Below are 20,854 nucleotides of genomic sequence, written 5' to 3' on the forward strand. Positions count from 1 at the left end.
AGGACGGGGTTAAGAAGTGTGGACTGGTGCTGCTCGTACTGTTTGGGATATGCTCTGCGAAGCTACTGGCTCGTGAAGAGTCATGTGTGAGATCAAATGGACAGGAAACCAGCCGCGCATACCCTTCCTACAGCAAAGATTAATGCTGGAGACACCAATGCCCACTCACGTCGACGCCATGTGGTTTGAACCCGTGTACCTGAGTAAACGTGCTGATACGAAGGAGAGACCATCGGACCATGTTTCAGTGTCCGGGCACACGAAGATAATTATGCCATCCATGGCTTGTCAGAGATACATATCATCTCGGACCTTGAGACTTGGAACCCTGAAATCCTCCGGACCCTGGGTAACGCCGGAGCAGGCGCCTTAGTCGGTCGTGATTGCATCCCAATGCCATAGATCTGATCACGTACAGTAGATGTACGTACGGAGTACATGTCCACCATTCATGTCTTTGGCTATGCTTCGATCACTACCAACCAGCCCCCAGCACAGAGGGATACATTCATTCCTGCTACCAATATACATGTCCGCCTTCCACTATTCAAATGGCTAGTAACCGCTCGTCATACCTCATCGCATCTTCAACCAGTCCGCCCGAGGATGTCCATCCGTACCCCGTTTTCTTTGCATACATCGTAAAGAAGATCGTTCGTCGTAAATAGGATACTAACATGGGTATACACACACTAATTACTTATGTCTCCTATCATTCCACCCGTTCATCGTGCGCCTAACACCGAGGGTCTTCCTGCCGACGCCTGGATTGGAGCCCACCACCGATGAGAATGAGAAACCAGCAGACACGGACGCCATACTTGTTTTATGCATCGTCATGGCGGGCTTCGTAGCACCGCTATCAAGCCGAGGAACTGCCTTGAGACCGCCCTGTGGAGACGGAAGCGAGAGTTTCGAGTCCTGCGTCCTGGCAACGCCCTGGTTCTCATCACCAGTAAGTCGGATGTGCGGACTTCGCTCCTCATCATCTGCGCGTGGAGGTGAGGAACTGTATAGACCGGCGTATCGTTTGGTAGAAGAGGAGGAGGAGGCGCTCGCGTCACGTAATGGGGCGGGTGGACGGTACCGTATCCCATTGCCGGCGTTTAACTTGTGTGAGGAAAGTTCTTGTGGGATGCCGGAGCCGAAGGAATAACTTTCGGGACTCTGCCATGTCTGTTTCGCCTGCTTGAGTTCGTGATCTTGCTGTCGTTGGTGATATATTTCCCGGACTGCTGGAGCGGGCGTTGCTTCGAGCGAGGGTCGAGGTGCCTGCGTGGCAGGTTTTGAGAAGAAACCGGCAATATTACCCTGCGCTGATGCTGATTTGGTGAGCTTTGGTTTCTTCAAGGGAGGTGGCGGTTCTGACGAGGCCGGAGCGCGTTCGGAGACATTTTTCAATTGATAACCTGCAGTAGTGAAGCCGAGCGACATGTTTGAGGTTGAGAAGCTGCCAGTCCTGCTGATGGTAGTGGCGACCTCGTGGCTACTGGAGCCCACCACACGGTTGGGTGCTGCCATTGTTGAGTAAGGCCGATATTGCTGCTTTTGAGCTGCGAGAACTTCCCCGAGCGGTCTCCCGAATTCTGGCAGAGCGTGACTGTCGGCAGCCAACATTGGGGTAGGCCGACGACTGCCGTCACACGGCCAGACATCATCTTCTCTGCTATCCTCGCCGTCCAAAGTTTGCACGCTCTTCGCCAAGTCCTCCTGTGAAGGAACAGACCGCTTAAGAATGCTCGCGATATCATTGATCACGCGATCATCGAACAACGGCCCTGCTCTGCAGGTACCATGGTGGAGTTCGCTCGGGAGAAACTGGGTGAGGATCGACTCGCCCTGATCTCGAGATTGGAGTACTGGGAAAGTCATAGTCAAGAGAGCCTGTGCTCTGGTCATGGCAACGTAAAGCAATCGTCGTTCTTCATCGGTGTTCTCAGCTCTTGAGTGAGGAATGGATCCTTCATAGATGGCGGGAATGAAGACAACTGGCCACTCGAGACCCTTTGCCGAGTGGATAGTCGAGATGGTGACACGAGGTTTGTCATTACCTTCTTCATTCTCAACATCTGTCGACAAGACAATGTTGGCCAGAAATTGAGCCAGGACTTCCCGGCCACCGTTTGAGACTTGTTGCTCCACACCTTCAATGCTTGCGAGTGGTTCCTCGGCAGCCGGTTGCAGCAGGACCTCGGACGCATGGGTGACGAGTTCCTTGACGTTTTCAACTCGGTCTTCATGATCATCCTTGTATTTCTTCTGGAGAAAGCTTTCGTAGTCGAGAGACTTGACAATGAAATCGATCAATTTTGAAGGGACCGTAGCCGGTGGAGACGCCGTATCCATCTTCTGTCGACCTGTCTTTATGAGGTTGAGGAGACGGCCTAGCTCTTGTTCTGCGGGTTTCGACAACTTTTTCGCTGGCTTTAGCTCGCCGACCAGGACCTGTTGCGCCACAGTCCAGAGCGAGATTTTGTTCTCCTCACTAAGCTTGACCATTTCAGCGATTGAAGTCTCCCCAATTTTCCGTGCAGGAGTATTGATGATGGCGAGGAACGCCTGATTGTTGTCAGGATGGCTTATGGTGCGAAGATAATCGATGATGACCCTGATTTCCACGCGATCAAAGAAACGTTGGCCTCCAACCATGCGATATGGAATGCCGGCGGTCGTCAAGGCTCTTTCAATGAGTAGTGACAGATATGCCGATCGAAGGAGAATTGCAAAGTCCGATTGCAGAAGCAGACCGCCGGTCATTCCCATTGTTCTCTTGATCTCGCTGGCAATCCATAGCGCTTCTTCGTTAGGATTAGGCAACCGACGGAGAACAGGTCTAGTCCCATGGCAGTGTGTTGCTTTCATCCTCTTCTGGGGCCGACTCTCGTCCTGTTCGATGACATCCTGGGCGAGCTTCAACACAGCCGACGTCGATCGGTAGTTCTCTTCCAGGTTGATGACCACTGTTTCGGGGTAGAATGCCTTCATGCGGTTGAGATTCTCAATCTCGGCTGCTCTGAATCCATAGATGCTCTGATCAGGATCCCCCACAACAGTGATCTTTCTGTTTCTCGACGCCAACAGTTTCATAAGTTCAAACTGCACGATGTTCGTGTCTTGAAACTCGTCAATCAGCAGGGCCTCGACATTGGAGACGCAGGCAGGGTACGCCCGAAGAAGGTCGACGCATCTTAGCAGCAAGTCATCGTAGTCTAACAGCTTAGAGGTCGCCAATGCCGCTTCATACTCATGAAAGACTGTGACAAACTCCTGGTCTTTAAGCTGCTTTGGCGGACTCTTCGGTAGATCTTCCAATGCTTTGCCCTTTGCTTTGTGACTCGAAATCCTTGCTCTTGCAACCTTCGGTTCGATCGAGAGGTTCATGCGCTTGCAGATTCGCTTGATGATGCTATTGCTGTCTGACGTATCTGCAATCCCAAATCCCTTGGGGATGCGAATGAGGTGACCATAGGCAACCAAATAACGACGACAGATTGAATGTATTGTTCCAAGGACCAGTTTGGACTCGAGCTGATCCCCGACCAGACCACGTAGCCGTTCTCGCATTTCCCGAGCAGCCTTGATGGTGAATGTGCAACAGATGACATTCTGAGGATTGTGACCATGGTGCGACAGAAGGTAGGCCACTCGAGAGGTCAACGTCTTCGTTTTACCAGAGCCTGGGGGCGCCAGGACTTGCAGGACCGATGCCGGTGAGGTGACTGCTGCTCGCTGGGCAGCATTGAGCCCCGCGAGGAGCTGCATGGCTCATGCCGGTGTAACGGATGGCCTGGACACGCAGGTGGGAAAGACGAACGCGTCGAGATGGAGCGAAGCGCGAGCACGTGTCTGGCGCAATCGCGAAGTCAGGTGACCAGGCTGCTGTCTGGGCATCAATCTCCCGCGCCCTTTCCTATCTCCAACCTAACCTCTACCATCAAGGCCATAGTTTGGTGAACGGTGTCTATTCGTAATCTCACAACATTTGCACGGCGTTTTCGTGTTGTCACTTCCTGTAATGGTGACCCCGGTTACAACAAACAGCTCTCTATGCGAGCCAGAATGACACATCTCGATGGGCCACGCGGTGAAGTGGTCAACACATGCGCCGACATTCAGCGAATACATGCACAATTCCCCGACCCAGTCACTGCGTGCTTGCTTCCCAGACCAAAAGGAAGTTGTGCTCGCTTTAAGCTTTCTGATGAGCATATGACCTTGGGGACAAGCGAGGACCTATTCCCAACCGCGAGGATGCGAATTGTCGCTTTCACGGTCCGCCCAATGGAAACCAGCGATCTTACAATTTGCATGGTAGAAGATGTCCGAGCTTCAACCACGCGCAGTCGGACTCATATGGCTGACTTGCCATTGGGAGTAGAAATCAGGTTTGTGTGTACTTTACACGGCTCAGACGCTCGGGCCGCCAGAACCATATGCGAGCCCTCACTCAGTCTTTTGGTACTGTCTTCTTGTCCTCTGAGTTGTCCCTGGAGGAGTCCTATTCGTAAAGCACTCTTCCCGCTAGATGATGTTCAGTAGGGCCCTACAAATATCGTCCTTCCTCCCATTCTGCTGCTGGTTTCTTTCCTCTATATCACCACCCACAACATCCCCCAGTACTGCTTGAGAACGTCGTTGTCCGCTTCAGCACTCTTCTACTAGGTACCTTCAGAGAACATTCTTGACATCCCCCCTTCACAATGGCCCCGATCAACTACGCAGCCGCGTCCAAGGCCAAATTGGCTCGGAAGAGTGAAGAGCCCAGACTCTTCTTCAAGCCTCAGAAACGGACCCCTCTTGCCTCACTCGCAGTCAACACTACCGGCAACAGGGTCGAGAAGCCGTACGATATGGTGCAGCCGACGTTCAAGTCCTACCAGACGACGCTGCCCATCAAAGTAGGTTGCAGCACCTACAACTACAAGAAGAGCGTACCAGCTCCAAAGGAGCTTATTTCCATTCGGGAGGTTGACAAGGCTGCCCTTGACAAGCCACTGCTGGACTTGATTGAGAAGGCAAAAGCCGAGAAGAAGAAAGAGGAGGAAAGATCGAGGCAGGAGGTCGACGACCTCTTTAAGGTGGACAGCGGAGACGCTCCTCCCGTAACCAACGAGCCCGACACCATGGAGGACAATAACGACAGCAAGCTCGAGATCAACGACCTCTCCTGCTTTCGATACGAGGTTGTGAGGAGGATGGTCGAGTGGAGCGACGGCAACAGCACGGCGCTGCCCCCTGCTCTTGGACAGCTGGTAGGCATCCACTTCGACGGACGTCCGCACTCGTTTACTCTCAACGTCGGCCAAGGCCTCTACTCTCTCTTCGACGAAGTTTAAGATCCTGTCTTGTCCGCGTTGTCAGCGGCGAAGACTCGCGGCTCACTCGCACGCGAATACGGACGGCGAAAGTCAAGAGCACGGACATACGACGACACCGGTAAACTACAACCTCGACGCAATTAAATACACCTGGCCTCACCAGCACGAAAATACGAACGGCGAGAGTCCCGCACAACAAATCAACAGTCATATGACGACATTTCATGGCCCCTCGGAACAAGAACCGACAATAGACAGCGCCATATGACCACGTCCCAATTCCATAAATTGGGCCAGCACCACACACACATAAGACTGGCGACGGAAGTGCGTCAAATATTCACGCAGCAGACAACGCTGTACTACACAGTACACCACAACAGAAAACGACTGAGGTCCACACTTGTACGTAGCTCCATAGGAGGAACTCGGTCGTGGAGGCGAAAGGCAACAGGGTTGAGAACAGAAGCTCGGCGCAAGAGGAGGACGCTCTGCAACGGACAGCCACCTCCACGCGGTGCAGAGTGTGAGTAGCCCGCTGGCTTTTCGTCAGCCGGTGAAACCAAGTGCTGTCTCCCCAACGCCCGAGAAGTAGATCGCATATCTGGGTATCGGTATTCTTGGTTCTAGTAGACTGATACAGTAGCGGACTCCATCTCCTTGAGTTGAGTAATCCTATATTTGGATTGGCGTAACTCGTCGATTTGTCAATGACCAAGGACACTCCCTCGCGGGCGACGTTGTGGATCTTGGACCTGCGAGAAATCGTTGTCCGGGGCTGCGCCAGATGTGGTGCCTCCTTTGGGGTACTATCGAGGTAAGCTGTGGTGATGAGGAAGTCAGACAGGTGTGGGAATGTGAACTGGAGGTACACTTGGTGCAAAGGTTCGACGACTTTCTAGCATCATTCTTTCCAGGTTGTCATTGAATGACTATGAAATACCCGAGACGGCCTTTATGCAACGTTCGCATCTCTCGTTCCTCAAACATCAATTCATCTCGGTTATGGATTTTGTGCATAGGCAGAGACGTTCAATGAAGCTGCTGTGATTGCTATTTGATTCCTGCATATTACTCTGACAGGACTACGTGAACTGGAATAGCCCATCTGTGTTGAACAGGTTGAGCTCCGACATATGAATGCCTTGCGTAGCCCCCAGGCTCTCTGCTGCACATTCTCAGCTGATAACTTGCATGCTGGTAAAGACTTTCCGACGAACTTTGTGAAGTGAAAGATCTTCGTCCAAGGTACGGAGTAGACACCTCACACTGTGCGGGCAATCAGCCCATGTACTAGTCGTCCAATCTCTCGAGTCCCTTCCTCACCACATCGACGTCCTGCGGTCTGCTGTCCTCACATTCCTTGCGCTCCTCCTCGCTCTTGTGCTCATGATAGTCGCACCAGCGGTCGCCCTTGCCATTGACAGTGCCACCAGCAGTCCTCCTAGCGACAAGAGATATCATCCGTGTGAGGAATCGAGATGGCAACTTGTAGAGGGCCTTTTCGAGCTTTGCTTCATCTGCGCGCTCTGGACAACTAAAGTCCTGACTGCCGTACCGGTCTAGTAGGTACGAGCACATCCCCGAGTCGATACCAAGGTGGTCCAGGGCATGCCGCACAATGTTCACAGCTGGGATGTCCGAATGGAATGCAGAGCGTTGGAACTCCAGCATCACGGCAACCTTGAAGCTGTCTGCCTTGTACACCTCGGCGAAGATGTAGAGGCCTAGCAAACGAGCAAGGGTGCGTGATTGTTTGCTGAAGTTGGTGTACCAAGGCTTATTGTCGATCGTTGGATCTCCACTGTCACCACCGGCAATGAAAGGGATGCGTAGGTGTTGTCCATGCCCAGTCTGACCGGTACCGCTGTCGCTGCCACCATCTCCATTTGTCTTTTCTACCTTGACGCAAAATTGCTGGTGGACTGAGCAAAGATGACCACTAGTCGCTTTGTGACCGTCATCGACACCGTCTTCTATCTCCTCCATGTCCAATGCCTTCGTGTACAGCCAACGACAGAACAACTCGAAATCTTCAGGGCGGACATCTTTGAGCCTCATCACTTTCGCATCTCGTATGTCGAAGAACTCGCGTATCACTGGCACTCTCGTATCTTGTCTGTCAAAGTGCTCGCGCAGCACCTCGGAAGATGAGCACAGCAGGTGCTTGTGGACGTGGAACTGTCGCGGAATTTGATGTCTGTCTTCAACGTGCACAGTGGCGATTTCTTGGTCCGCAAAGCTACTATCCGTGTCCAAGACACGTCTTGATTAGCCAGACGTCAAACAATGGCCTGCAGGCGTATGAGGGAGATCTCCAAGTCTGTGACTTACAGAAGTTCATCGCGCTTTCGCTTTCTCGATGTGGTGCCTAATGAAGCCATGCTGCTTGTGCGGTCGATAGGGACTTGATATCGTGGGGTGTCGCGTCCTGGATGTAGACGATGAGAGAAAAGTCTCACAAAGCTGTTGAGAGAGAGATGAGCTTTGGGAGAAACTTTCGGCGAAGGCAGTGAAGGCTTTGTGCTGGATTCACCGACTTCCAACTGCTGCCCCGTCATCAGTGGCGAACTCTTCACATCTTCGCTTCACTAACACTGCCCGATAGTTTCTTGCCGCGACCAAACAGCATCGATCACTTGGTCGTCAGAGATATCCGTCCCGCGGCAGGTGCGCATCCATCTGTTCTCTCACATTTCAACATCCACCTTCCACCGTACTTCTTACCCAAACACCCACCTCCCAAGTCAAAATGAAGGTCTCCGACATCTACTACAGCCTTGACCAGGCTCAGAATCCGTATCCCTTGACGCAGGTCGATTTCTTCCATGCCAAACATCGAGCCGTTAAGAAAGCCCGTGCAGACGCCACTGCCAAGGGTCTTCCACCGCCAAAGAGTGTTGCGTCGTACATGGATATTGCCTTGGTTCGCAATTTCGGCCACTATGATGACATTGGCAAGTTCCCCAACGATCCAGTCGCCAGGGACCTCCTCCGCCGCGAAGCAATGGAGGCTGTCAAAGCGAAGCGCCGAAGAGACGCTGCTTCGAAGGCTCACGACGAACGCGAGGAACCCCAGAAGCAGAAGTCGCAACATGCCGATACTCTGCATCTCAGATCACAACAGCAGCGTATCAGCGCTCGCGAGGAGACCAAAAGACGAGTCAGAGAAGCTTTCAGCTGGCAGCCCAGAACCTTCACCGACAGAGAACGTGCCATCCACGCTCCGAGGAAGAGAAAACATGCAGACACCGCAGACGACGGCGACGCTAACAAAATGGGCGCGGTGTCCCCGGCCAGCAATAGCAGCAAAGAGAACTCCCAAGCTGTAAGTGCAGCTAGCGCTATGTTTGCGTGGCAGATTGCTGATGACGAATAGGCATACCCTGCTCCAGGTGCTCGCAAGCAACGTGTTGTTGTCCAGTCCGATGACGAAGACAAAACGTCTTCCTTACTGGTCATTGATTCAGACTTGACGGGTTGACCACTGAACATCATGACAGGTCGACCACGGTCGAAGGATGCTGGTTCGAGCCTGTTGCAAGTTGGAATGATTGCACGCCATCGGCATGTGAGGCTCTTCGAACACACGATGCCAGGTGGATAGAGATGCGCCTTTTCTCCCAGCATCCATGGTTGTGCCATTCGACGTCGTTCCCATCTGGCCGTTCGTGGAGGTTGCGTGTCTCGAATGGTTAAGCGCCCCTAACAACCCTCCTTCGATCCACGTTCCCGCACGTCCAGATTATGAAGCACCAGCCGCTTTGTGCATGAAGTGTCCACAGAGCCATCATCGAGCCGTCCGAAGTTCTCGTCTGCATACCACCCGGTAAGGTTCACGATTCCCGCTGTGTTCAGGCCCAGTAATCCAGACACGGCCGGTTCCAACTCGAAGGCAACGTCCTCATCAAGCGACTATTCGGCCTTGTTCTTGAAGTCCTCTGCGTTTGTGAGGTGCTTGTATAGGGTCTTGAGCGGGATGATCTTACGCAGCGCCCGAAGTCCTCTATTGGGTTTTGAGGACTTCATCGACCGATTGATGGGAGATCAATGTAGAAGATAGAGCGCTGTGACGAACCTGCGGATAGTGAATACAGACAATACGATGTGCCAGCGTATTCAGCTCGCTGCGGCTGCCGCACCCCTTCACTCCGTAGCAACCTCAATAGGAAAAGGCCCTTCACTCACAATAACAACTTTGGCTCACCACTGCCTGTCAATAGAAAACTTCGCGGCGATGATATTTCCTCGCGCTCGATTTATTGTCCTCAATCTTGCCCATCGTTTTCACTCAGCAGCTCGAGAGTCTCGAACCAGACTTCGAACACTGCTCCTCCATTCTTGAGGACTTCTGTCCATTGGCTCCTGAAGCCATTCGCCCCGTGCGTCACTGCTTCCCCTTCTTCATCTTCAATATTACTCCAAAGGCCCGCTCTCTCACAAGACAAGATGCTCTCCTCGAACAAAGCAGTGTTCGAGAAGAGCTTTGAGGAGCAAAAGGCCAAGTAACTGCAAGCACTCGAGCGCGAAGAGGCAGCTCGCAACAATGCTCGCCTCACCCCAGCAAAGGCCACCTCCCCGCCAGCCACTGCCATTGGTGACGATGTCAAGACTCGTATTGTAGGTGCTTTTGTTCACAATGCCTGTCAACCGCTTGTTGATACTAACGGCGCAACAAGCCTCCTTCCCCTCGAGGGCCTGCGGCCAAAAAATGGCGTGTTTGTGAAGCTGGTGGCGTCCAGAAGCCAAAGAGTATGGCAGAGAAAGGCACTTTTCGCAACGGTCCAGTAACGAAGGTAGACCCGAAGCCGCGTGCTTGTGCGGAAGAGGAGCGCGCTACAAAGGACCAAGCAGTGCGGCAAGCCTGCGATTCAATTTTCGTTCAAGCGAATGTTGTTACCGTGAAGGAACTCATGGACGCCCAGAAGGGATCAGAGGCTTCGAAGCCGGCAGAGGTCTCATCGGTGCCGCCGCGTGCTGTTGAGAACAGCCACAAGAAGATATTACAACCTGAAGGTGTAAGTCAAGACACCAACAAGCATCTCAACGGAACTTACTTGCTGATGACGGCAGAACGTCTCAAATGTCGGTGTTGATGGGAGCCCTGACCAGGTCGTCGGTCGCAAGCGCCCCGTCGCCGACGCTTCTGAGGCCAAGCAACCCGCCCAGAAGCGACGTAAGATCCTCAACACTCGAGCGACCCCTCTTCCAGATACTGTAACCCGGAATGATGCGAGGATCAAGCCTGGCTACACTGGTATGGCGAGGCCACGGTCCGCGGCGCCAACTGCCAAGTTCGGTAACAGTCTGAACCAACAACGTGAAAGTGTGAGCGTAAGTTGATGCCATCCCAAGTGCAGCACCTATGACCCACTGACCGTACCCAGGACTCTGGTGACAGTGGCACCCGGCTTCTCGAAGTCAATGGCCGCAGAAAACGCGTCGTCATCGAGGACTCTGACGATGAAGAGGAGGCACCGGCTCCAAAACGCCATTGTCCTGAAACTGCTGGCGCCCCAGGTGGTCGATCTTGCAGCAAGTCACCCGAAGACGCGGTCCATAAGCCGAGCATCGTCCTTGAAAAGAAGGCCGACCCATGCAAGCGAAAGCGCGTTAGTACTTGTCATCGAGACAGCGGTTCATGTTAGCAGCCATTGACAAATCAACTAGGATGATGACAAAGACGAATTCGAGCACCAGGCGGACAACGATCGCTTGAGAGCCCGTAAGAGCCAAAGAAGTGATTCTGGGTCTGACAAAGAGAACAAACGCAGCCCGGCGAGTTCAACCAGTAGTCAGACAAGCATTAAGGCTCCCCAAAGACCACCGAAGACCATCTCTGCTAAGAAAGTTCCCGCCAAAGGATCTTTTGCAGAGTTGATGGCACGGGCGGAGAAGGTGAAAGCAGAGAACGCCGAACAAGTCCAGCAGATCGGCATGATCAGACACCGACCTACCGGTCGGCCAGTATTCTCCACAAGAAGCATCTATGCCGGAAGGCCAGAGGCCGTACCTAATGAATCCATCACAACCAGCAAGCGACCTCTCACCGATGCACAGTTCGAGGCTCTTCGCTCAGCTGCGGAAATGGCTCAAAAGAAATTGGACGACGCCCTGGACCTCGCCGTGGACCCCAAAACACGGAAATATGTGTTCAAAAACCTCATTGGCAAAAGTCGTGGAGAGAAAGCCAAGATAACAAAGAATCGGGAAAAGTGGCACGGGATAATCGAGGATTTTAGGGAGGCCAGGAACGCAAGGCAAAAGGCACTCGCAGCGACAGAAGCGAAAGCCCAGATCTCCGACAACGAGAAGAAGGAGCCACGGCTCACGCAGTAGGCCTCGCCAATCCCGCCACGTACTCAACCAGATCCGTGCATCCTGAGGCACTGGTCGCTACAGAGAGTCGGCGCTTTTTGTCAGTCGAGACTTAGCAGTACAGTCGGCCCTGTCCCACTCACCAGCAAGGTCGAGCCGAACGTCCCAGCAAGATTATTCAGCACTCGAGGTCTTGACATCCACTTTAGTCGGCATTCATGTTTGGCATATCCGTCATTCGAGCTCATGTCGGCGGTTCATGACTGGTATCTTCCACAAAATTTCAACACTTCGAGTCCTTGTCATCGCGTGTCAGCACCACCAGTTTCGGTACTGTCCTGGGGTTTCTATCATATTTTTCTACCAATATAACCTCTTCTCAACACGCTTTCAGCGACAACCTCGGCAGGCAAAGGTCCGACGCAGGAAGAACGGTTGGTTTGGATGTTCTTGAAGGTCTGTGGAAGATTGTCCAGTCCGAAAGGTCAGGCATAGCAGCTTGAGAGGGTTGGCAATAGGATCCGATCTTGGTATAGGGTTCCTTGGTCATTCGGGCGTCTGAGCAAATTCAGCTTAGAGCGAGTGATCGAGGTGGATTCCTCGGAGGGCTTGGGAGAGTTCGATTGCAGATATCCGATGTCGACAGCATTGCACGTTGTGCGGAAAACGTGATACTGTGTTATTTTGTCTTTTGTCGTATTCCATCAGTCAGAGAATGGGCAAATGGATGGCATGAATAGACTTGTGCTATAGAGAGGAGACTAAATGTTGAAAAGAGAAATGAAAAGCCTGTCACATCGGCGTAAAGCTACAGGAACAGTCAACGGAGGGGGAGGAGACGCGTGAGAATGACATCAAGCTGAGCGCCCAGATGAGTACGAGGTACAGTACTCCGTACGAGCTAAAGTCTGCCTCGCGCCTCACCCGTGGCTCGTATGGCGGGGCTGACGATCACCCGTGTGTGTGCCTTGTTTTTGCCAATCGTGGAAGCCGCTAAGCCCTGGGTCTGGCGCCTTGGCACGGATGGTCATAACACCGGTCTTGCTTATGCACGTTATACGATGCAGCTTGATGTGACTTGCCAAAGCAACAAGGAGCGAAGCAACACAGTGCCGTGTCGATATCTACTCTTACTCACCATCCCTCTTGCCTACGGACTGGCGTGTATAGGTCCCCCTAAAACAAGGATGAAGTGGACTCAACCTGTCTCGTTCCTGCAAGTCTACAAACCTCTTCACCGATGATCCGTGACTCCTCACTCATGCTATGGCTGGCATGCCGAACACTATCCGGTGTACCTCGTAGCCCAGGCACTCCGGGATGGCATGGTAACCCACTGGTACAGGTAATTAGTGGGGACGTCAGGGACATGTTGATAACGCGTACCAGAATCGCAGGGATACTGTTAAGCGCGTCGTCTTCTGCCTGCAATAGACGCGGATCTCCTCGAGCTTCAGCTATCTTTGCAGATCTTAGCAGTAACACGTTGGTATGGCCGCAAAACTCCGACTCAACCATTGTGGCAATTGGATCAACCCTACATCTGCTGATCGATGGATAATGCCACGCAGATACACCACGGTCGCGGGATACGATAAGATGTATCCGCCTCATGCGGCTTTATCTTCCTTTCCCTGAACGCTCCGTCGGCCGAACCCCGATACATTGGTTTGGAGAAACTGGAATAGTACTCGCGTACCAGGATAAGTACAGGCCTACTCTCTGCGAAAGTTGCTATTTTCTTGCCTCGCCTCGCCTTGCTTTCATCTTCTCCGCCTTCTGTCCCTCTCCACGAATATGGCGGATATCGAAAAGAAGCAAGCACAGATCACTGAGCCGGCTGTTGAAGCCACTCCGCCCCCTCCAAAGGCATCCTTTCTCGACCGTTTCGGAGGTCGAACAAACGATCCGAATGTCCTCGGCAAAGAGTTGTTGCAAAAGGCTCTTGAGTTTGACGAAGCTCAACTGGAACGAGATGCGATCAAAGTCCGCCGCAAACTTGACTTTATAGTCATCCCCATGGTAGGCACGAACACATTTCTCCAGCAAGGTTGAACAATGCTAAGTCTCCGACCCCTTCAGATGATGACAACCTACATGTTGAGTTTTCTGGACAAACAGACGTAAGTCCCCCATGGCACTAGAGCCTGTGTCCTATGCTGAAACCTGCAGGCTCAACTACTCCAACGCATATGGCCTTCAGGAGGACACCAACATGACAGGTGACGATTACACCTGGGTGGCTTCCGCCCTGTACTTCGGAACGCTTGTCAGCGCATACGCCTGGAACGTCGTCTTACAGCGTTATCCCATTGGTAGACTCGTTGGGGGCATGGTATTCGTCTGGGCGGGTGTCTGCATGCTTCAGGCAGCCGTGTTCAATTTCTCGGGCTTTTTTGCAGTGCGCTTCTTTTTAGGGGTTGTTGAAGGCTGCATTGCCCCGGCCTTTGTTCTTCTCACATCCATGCTTTGGACCAGAGAGGAGCAGGCCCTTCGCACTTCTTTTTGGCTGTCGACCAACGGCGTCTCATCCATTCTCGGATCCTTGCTAGCATACGGAAGTGGACATGCGACCCATCTTGCCATCGACAACTGGAAATTAATCTATCTGGTATTGCAGTACACCCTCACGGACGGGTACAGACTAACTGGTAACAGATTGTGGGCTGCATGACGTTCCTCTGGGGTTTCGTGGTTCTGCTATACCTGCCGGACGGGCCCCATAACGCCAAAATCCTCACAGAATACGAACGGATGGTGGCGGTCTGGCGGGTATCGAAGAACCAGATGGGGATCAAACACTACACTCTGGTTCCTGCGCAGATCAAGGAGGCGGCCATTGACCCGAAGACGTGGCTCGTCTTGCTCATGGGCGCTTGCACAGGGATTCTAAACGGGGCAGTCGCAAACTTTGCTTCTGCTATCATCAAGGGCTTTGGGTTTGATGCACTCAGGACGACTCTCCTGCAGACCCCTGGTGGCGCTTTCGAGTTGTTCGGGTGTATGTTCTTTGGATGGGTAGCTACGAAGCCGAACTTCCTAGGTGCTACCATTATCGGTGAGTGTGTTTCGGGTCCTGCGGCTTGTCAAACGCTGACACTTCTGCTCCCTTCAGTCTCATGCTTGCCCGGCTTTGCAGGTTTAATCGGGCTACTGACAATCAATGATAAACACCGATATGCGCTGGTGGGCTGTACGTGGCTGCAGAATATTCTGGGTTCACCGATCATCTTGGGCTGGACGGTACCGGGACTTAACGTCGCCGGACACACGAAGAGGACCACCGTGCTTGGCCTTCTTTTCGTGTAAGTTATGAACCGCAAGCTGCGAGTCGCACTAACCCCGACTCCTAGATTCTACAACGCCGGCAACATCTGCGGGCCCCATCTCTTCCTACCAGCAGAAGCGCCGCGGTACTTTACGGCCATCAGAGCATTACTCGCGACATACTGCGCCCTGATCGGCCTGCAAGTGCTGTATTCGATCTGGTGCTACTTTGACAATAAAGCCCGTGACCGGAAAGGCTATCATGCGCAGCGAACCGAGGAGCTACTGGAGGGATTCGAGGACTTGACGGACAAGCAGAACCTGCATTTCAGGTACAAGATCTGATAGCAGTTTTTCGTGGTGGGTCACTTTCACCCTCGATTTCGATCGTGGTCGAAAGCTGGTCGAAAGCTACGTGGCAATGGTATATAGATATAGAGAATGGATCGTGTTGCTTACGAAGACGCTCTCTACAGGAGCACCCTTCCTCTTCTGGCAGTCATTTGATGAGATGTTTATCCCGGTACAACCCGCATAGACTCCGACAGCTTCGTGCCTGGAGCCTTCTTGACATCCTCTCGATGGACTACTCGTACTCCGTACGGAGTACTTCCCGACTCGTTATCTTGAATTTTCGACCTCTTTGGCTCCTGTCTCGGACTTCATAGTGCACGGGACAGCAAAATCATTGTCGAAACCTCTCGGAGCTTCATGATGCGCCTCAGCAGCAGCAGTAGCGATACGCGCTAGAACAGGTCAAGACAAAAGTTGAGTGTGAAGGTGGAAAGTGAGCGCGAGGGTAAGAGGCAGAGTGCGCGGTCTGTTTGGATTGTGACAGGACGGGCAGCCAGGGGTGCGGCGTCGAGGGCGTGCGCACCGTCCACCCACCCACTGTCCCTCCGCACCATTTCCCCACCATGGCCGAAGCCTCACCGCACACACTAACGTCCCAATACTGTGTACTCCAGACTCCTACTTGTGCTGTAAGGAGACATATCATATCTTCAACCACCCTCTCTTCGTCCTCCACTTCTCTTGTACAAGTCTACCCACCTCCATACGACTCACAACTCAGCACGGTAGCAGCCCAAGTATACCTCTACCTCTCTGCACTCCGTTCCGTACCGCACCCACCAACCCACCAAGTATCATCAACTGCTACGCTACGCTCCGCACGATGAAACTCCTCCACTCCCTCCTCTTCGCCGCTTCGTTCATCCCCCTCGCGACGTGCGTGCCCGACGGTCTGGACATCGAGTACCAAACCCCCGACATCACCTGCACGCGCAAGACAGTCAAGGGCGACAAGATCGACGTGCACTACCGTGGCACGCTGCAGTCAAGTGGCAAGGAGTTCGACTCTAGCTACGGGCGGGGATCGCCTTTGGGGTTCGAGCTGGGGGCGGGAAGGGTTATCAAGGGGTATGTCACGCGACGTGTTTGCCGATTGTCGGTCGGCGCCTGCTAACCCGCGGCTGTCCGCAGATGGGACGAAGGCCTCCTCGACATGTGCATTGGGGAGAAGAGAAAGTTGACGATCGCGCCGGAGTTGGGGTATGGGGATCGAGGCGTGGGGCCGATCCCGGGGGGAAGCACGTTGGTGTTTGAGACCGAGTTGATGGGCATCAAGGGGGTCAAGAAGGATGAGCTGTGAATACGTGACTGACCGAGGACGGGCAAGTGGGGAGATGAGGATGAGTGCTGAATGCGACCTGCACTGGCGCCGGACATCTGCGATATGTATCTCGTACTGTCCTGCCTGCTGGCGGGGTCGAGCGTCGCTGTCGCCGTCGCTGCGCAAGTGTCTGCGTCGCATGACCACGAGGAGCGGCAGGCCGGTCGAACCGCCTCACACACATACATTTACAGAACGGCCCGGGACTTTCTGGGTTGTGGGCGACGGATACTCCTTACATAAAATGGATAGAGAACACGCCAGACGACACATAAAATGGGAGGGAGGTAGACATTACTACGATACGGTCGGTCTACATAACTGTGAGTACCTCGTACCCAAGAGAGAGCCCATCATGGTCATGCAGCAATGAGTACGACTGGTGCTGCTGAAGAGCCTCCTGCGTGAACAGAGGCTCGATCAGATATCAGACCTTGCCGAGGAAGGACATTTGCCTCTGCACCCACGATATTATTCCCCTCTTGACTCATGGCCAACCCCATGACCCGGCATTATCTGACTCAATCACGCGTAAGCCGTGATGGATCACACGGGAACGTTAACAGGAGCAACCTCGCACCACATGCCCAACTCAGCCATGATGCGTCCGATGTGTCCGATCCCATGTAAACAAGACCCAGAATGCCACAGCACTTGACGGTTGGGCCGCAGAGCCTCAAGCTAACTTGACCTACGTGAGATTGTCAGCCGGCTGGATTGCGCAGCCTGCCACGTTTCGCCACCTGTTCGCCTTGCAACGCGTCTCCAGGGTATAATCCTGTCTTTGAAACTTCCTCTTGCCTCCTCGTCAGCATCGGCCTCCGCGTTATCAGTTCTTCTACGTCGGGCTTCTGCCATCTTCGGGTGCCGTGTAGTCGAACAGCCAGTCAAACAGAATTGCGGAGAGTATGTAGACCGGGTGATAACGTTACTTCCCAGACAGTGCTGTGGCCTTGTGGCTTCAGAACACGTCCATTTCGAGGACTTGGACTGCCGCAACCAGGGACTTTGACACATCCGCTCGAAGGAATCTGTATCTGCACGGATCTGATGCAAAATGTTGCCACGTAGTGAAAATACTATTGATCAGTGGACGACCAGGAAAACGAAGACCAAGGTTGCGGATGATGAGCTTCCAATCGCACAAGCTCACGTATCGACTGACTGGCGAATATCACGACGTGGTCGCCCCTTCAAGGCCATCAACGCATCAGTGCCAAACAGATTCAGGCTGGCGGTAATGGGTTGCGCCCATCGGAAAGTGATATCACAGCATGCCGTGTGTAACTTCAGGACTATCGTTGGGAGTCTATTTCGATGGTGCTAAGGTAGCCAGGCAGAGAAATGACTCGTTCATCGTGCAAGCCTCGTGCACAGGAGGAATACCGTCCCCTGCACATCAGGCTGTACAGAACGCAATGGCTGGCTGAACAGTGGAGTGAACGAGCTTGACGTGAGTTGAACTGAGGTTGAGGGCAGCCCATGGGCGTTGAATGTGATTGGTTGATGGTTGCGCTTCGCCGTCGCTTCGGCTTCTCTCTGGCTTGTCTCTGCAAGCTCACTCCCTGACCATGCTGGGTGCTCGCCGGGACACAGCATGTACTCCGTACCCCCGCATTTCACTCACACCTGTGCTCGTTTGTTGTCTCATCATATACGGAGTATGCGATGATCTTTCGGCGCTGATTCGCGGCCTGTAAGATGCGGTCAGTCGTGGACTATGTTTGAGCTAGATCCGGATAGGCTATGGCCTGTGCATTTGTGCTGCAGCCTTGACTTTTGTCCTAACCGCAGTCCCAACTTTGAATGTGGTCTGCGATGTAGACGTACTTTCAAAAAGGAGAAGGAGGCCATTGGGCGGGGCTGCGTTATCAGATGAACCCACCCAATCCGGGCTCTGAGATTCTTGCTATTCTGCCCACCAATGCTCGTGGCGGTTCCACTCTTGTATCTACTGCAATCCGAGCACTGCAAATCTGTCTCCTTCTAAGTCGTGTGTTATTGTCTTGACATTACAGGAAGGCGGAGTCATCACGGCGCACCACTGCATTTTCCTCATATCCTCACTGCTAAGGGGCTGGATCCCGTGAACACTGGTGTCCCACTAGAGCATGTAGCGATAGTCGGGGTTCATGTCACCCAGCTCGGTCTTTTCGTAGTCCGTCAGTCCAACATCGTGAGTCTTCTCTCGCTGTCGGTTTTGACTCAGACAGGCGAGGAAGTAGAGGATGCAGCTTGCCGCGCTCAGGCAGATGAACGACAAGCAAATGCTGTAGCCCTTGTGGAAGAAGGTCGCCGCGTCGGTGGCTGCGAAACTGTAACTGGCAATGATCCCGCCAATGTTGCCAAACCCGATTTGCCACGCTGTGCCCACTGCTCGACGATGATGGCCACCCAGGTTCATGGAGAACCAGCACACAATCACCGGCATGGCACTGTATGTTCCAGAAGTGATCATAAACAGCGCACCATACTGTACGTGGTTGTTGTGATGCACGACCATGAGGGTCGCGAAGCCCGCAATCGCAATGCAGATGTTGAATATCACGAAGAAGAATCGGTGGCGGAAGCGATCGGATAGTGCGGCCGTGAGCATGCTCCAGCCGAACGCGGCGGCCCAGGGAGGCACGGAGTGCAGCTGTGTCTGGATAGGGCTATAGCCATAACTCTTGATGATGGTAGGCGCGAAATAGGCGTAGCCGTAAGCTTTGCCAAGGTTAGCTTCGTAGTCAGAGAATGGACCGACACGCTTACCAGGTACGATCAGGCCAAAGTACATGAAACCTCCCACGATAATCTTGTAGTCTTTGAAGCAGTTGACCACGTCTGTGAAGGTGATGCGTCGCTCAAGAGCGGATTTGCCCTGGTCATCTCGAAGCCTGGCTTTGATGTATTCTCGCTCAGGCTCTGTCACCCACTTGGCGTCCTCCGGGAAGTCGGGGATGGCGAAGTACCAGAAAAAGGAGACGAAGCAGGTCAGACAGCCCTCCAGGATGAAGACCCATCTCCAGCCAAGGTAGCCCTCCATGCCGTCCATCTTACCAATGGCAGAAGCAAGGAGACCACCGAAAGCACCAGCCAACGTTGTACTGGCAAAGAAGAAAGTGTATCTTTTCTGTGCCTCTTGTCGTTTGTACCACATGCCAATAAGATAGAACGCGCCTGATTTGTGTCAGAGCTGTCATTTGGCTATCCTCGAACACACATACCTGGAAACATGCCAGTTTCGAACAGCCCGAGAAAAAATCTCGTTGTAAGAAACCCGCCATATCCTTGAACAAGGCCTTGGCAGATTGTGACCAACCCAAAGCCAAACATGCAGATGGAAAGCCAGACGTGGGGTTTGAGTCTCTTGAGGATGATGTTTGAGGGGATTTCGAAGACCACGTACGGCACGAAAAAAATCGTCAGACACGTGCTATACTGGGTGCTGTTCAGGCCGAGATCCTTTTGGAGACCGAAGACGGCGGCATTGGCGACGTTTGTTCTGTCGAGGAAAGCCAACAGATACATGATCGAGAGGACGGGGATGATTCTCAGATCGATCTTGGTAAGCAGCCGTCGTTCCGAGACGCCTGCCGGAAGTACTGCTGTCTCGCCATCTCTGTAGCCTGCAGCAGGATGCGCCAGGTCCGGGTCATACCCCAGCTGACCCTCGCCGATGCCATTCGAGTCGTTGTAGGCATGCTGGGCCTTTTCATCTAGTGATTGGTCAGCAGCTTGACATGGAGCACTGTTACCAGGGATATTTACTGGACCCATCAATATTGAAACGCATTGTTGGAGGAATTCGGTCTCGCGCGGAGCTCAAGCGAGGCTAGTTTGAGCAATGTTGCAGAATGACAGACACATTCGAGGGAAGATCCTGACTTTATCGCGGAGGCGGGCAGCGGGGTCTTCTTGTAGCTCCAGAGGCGACAGTGCGCCAAGGGGAGTGGGTGAGAGGTTGTGCGGTTGCAGGGCCAGAGCGAACCTTGACAGGCGGGTTACAACCCGCACGGCCTCGAAAAGGATTTTTGTCCGAAGCGAGTGGCAACATGGTATTAGCGATCGCAGAGCCTGACCCATATACCGCTTTGGCCAACTCAGTGGGGATCAGCGGGGTGAAGGATTGTGGGATCCCCAGATGAAGTTTGCTCGAAGATCTCGCGATGCGACGAGCCTGGAGAACCTGGGTAATCAAAAGGCCATCGATGCGACGTCAACATCGTGTTCCAAGGCCTTTAAGCTACCTTCTAAGTGGTCCAGCTGGCCCTCGGCGCACGACAAGAGGCGG

The 20,854-nt window shown here is 53.3% G+C and overlaps 8 protein-coding genes across 8 annotated transcripts; 5 read left to right on the top strand and 3 right to left on the bottom strand.

Annotated features, from left to right (window-relative positions):
- Positions 1–696: 696 nt before the first annotated feature.
- On the bottom strand, positions 697–3,762 carry A1O7_01403 (uncharacterized protein; the record flags this gene model as incomplete). Its single annotated transcript, XM_007755440.1, has 1 exon — positions 697–3,762. One exon carries the CDS (start codon positions 3,760–3,762, stop codon positions 697–699), a length of 3,066 nt encoding a protein of 1,021 aa, XP_007753630.1.
- Positions 3,763–4,700: 938 nt separating this feature from the next.
- On the top strand, positions 4,701–5,336 carry A1O7_01404 (uncharacterized protein; the record flags this gene model as incomplete). Its single annotated transcript, XM_007755441.1, has 1 exon — positions 4,701–5,336. The coding sequence occupies one exon, from the start codon at positions 4,701–4,703 to the stop codon at positions 5,334–5,336; it is 636 nt and encodes a 211-aa protein (XP_007753631.1).
- A 1,275-nt stretch (positions 5,337–6,611) lies between these two features.
- On the bottom strand, positions 6,612–7,702 carry A1O7_01405 (uncharacterized protein; the record flags this gene model as incomplete). The annotated part of the gene is made up of 2 exons (XM_007755442.1): positions 6,612–7,560; positions 7,653–7,702. 2 exons carry the CDS (start codon positions 7,700–7,702, stop codon positions 6,612–6,614), a joined length of 999 nt encoding a protein of 332 aa, XP_007753632.1.
- Positions 7,703–8,070: 368 nt separating this feature from the next.
- A1O7_01406 (uncharacterized protein) lies at positions 8,071–8,802 on the top strand (the record flags this gene model as incomplete). The annotated part of the gene is made up of 2 exons (XM_007755443.1): positions 8,071–8,646; positions 8,698–8,802. 2 exons carry the CDS (start codon positions 8,071–8,073, stop codon positions 8,800–8,802), a joined length of 681 nt encoding a protein of 226 aa, XP_007753633.1.
- Positions 8,803–10,072: 1,270 nt separating this feature from the next.
- A1O7_01407 (uncharacterized protein) lies at positions 10,073–11,657 on the top strand (the record flags this gene model as incomplete). The annotated part of the gene is made up of 4 exons (XM_007755444.1): positions 10,073–10,336; positions 10,392–10,652; positions 10,706–10,930; positions 10,989–11,657. The coding sequence occupies 4 exons, from the start codon at positions 10,073–10,075 to the stop codon at positions 11,655–11,657; spliced, it is 1,419 nt and encodes a 472-aa protein (XP_007753634.1).
- A 1,776-nt stretch (positions 11,658–13,433) lies between these two features.
- A1O7_01408 (uncharacterized protein) lies at positions 13,434–15,248 on the top strand (the record flags this gene model as incomplete). The annotated part of the gene is made up of 6 exons (XM_007755445.1): positions 13,434–13,658; positions 13,719–13,759; positions 13,809–14,247; positions 14,295–14,694; positions 14,752–14,941; positions 14,990–15,248. The coding sequence occupies 6 exons, from the start codon at positions 13,434–13,436 to the stop codon at positions 15,246–15,248; spliced, it is 1,554 nt and encodes a 517-aa protein (XP_007753635.1).
- Positions 15,249–16,080: 832 nt separating this feature from the next.
- A1O7_01409 (FK506-binding protein 2) lies at positions 16,081–16,557 on the top strand (the record flags this gene model as incomplete). Its single annotated transcript, XM_007755446.1, has 2 exons — positions 16,081–16,325; positions 16,389–16,557. 2 exons carry the CDS (start codon positions 16,081–16,083, stop codon positions 16,555–16,557), a joined length of 414 nt encoding a protein of 137 aa, XP_007753636.1.
- Positions 16,558–18,682: 2,125 nt separating this feature from the next.
- A1O7_01410 (uncharacterized protein) lies at positions 18,683–20,356 on the bottom strand (the record flags this gene model as incomplete). The annotated part of the gene is made up of 4 exons (XM_007755447.1): positions 18,683–19,284; positions 19,333–19,740; positions 19,788–20,279; positions 20,332–20,356. 4 exons carry the CDS (start codon positions 20,354–20,356, stop codon positions 18,683–18,685), a joined length of 1,527 nt encoding a protein of 508 aa, XP_007753637.1.
- Between the last annotated feature and the right edge of the window lie 498 nt (positions 20,357–20,854).

The sequence above is a fragment of the Cladophialophora yegresii genome (genome assembly GCF_000585515.1).
Source record: "Cladophialophora yegresii CBS 114405 chromosome Unknown aczIN-supercont1.1, whole genome shotgun sequence".
Classification (NCBI taxonomy): domain Eukaryota; kingdom Fungi; phylum Ascomycota; class Eurotiomycetes; order Chaetothyriales; family Herpotrichiellaceae; genus Cladophialophora; species Cladophialophora yegresii.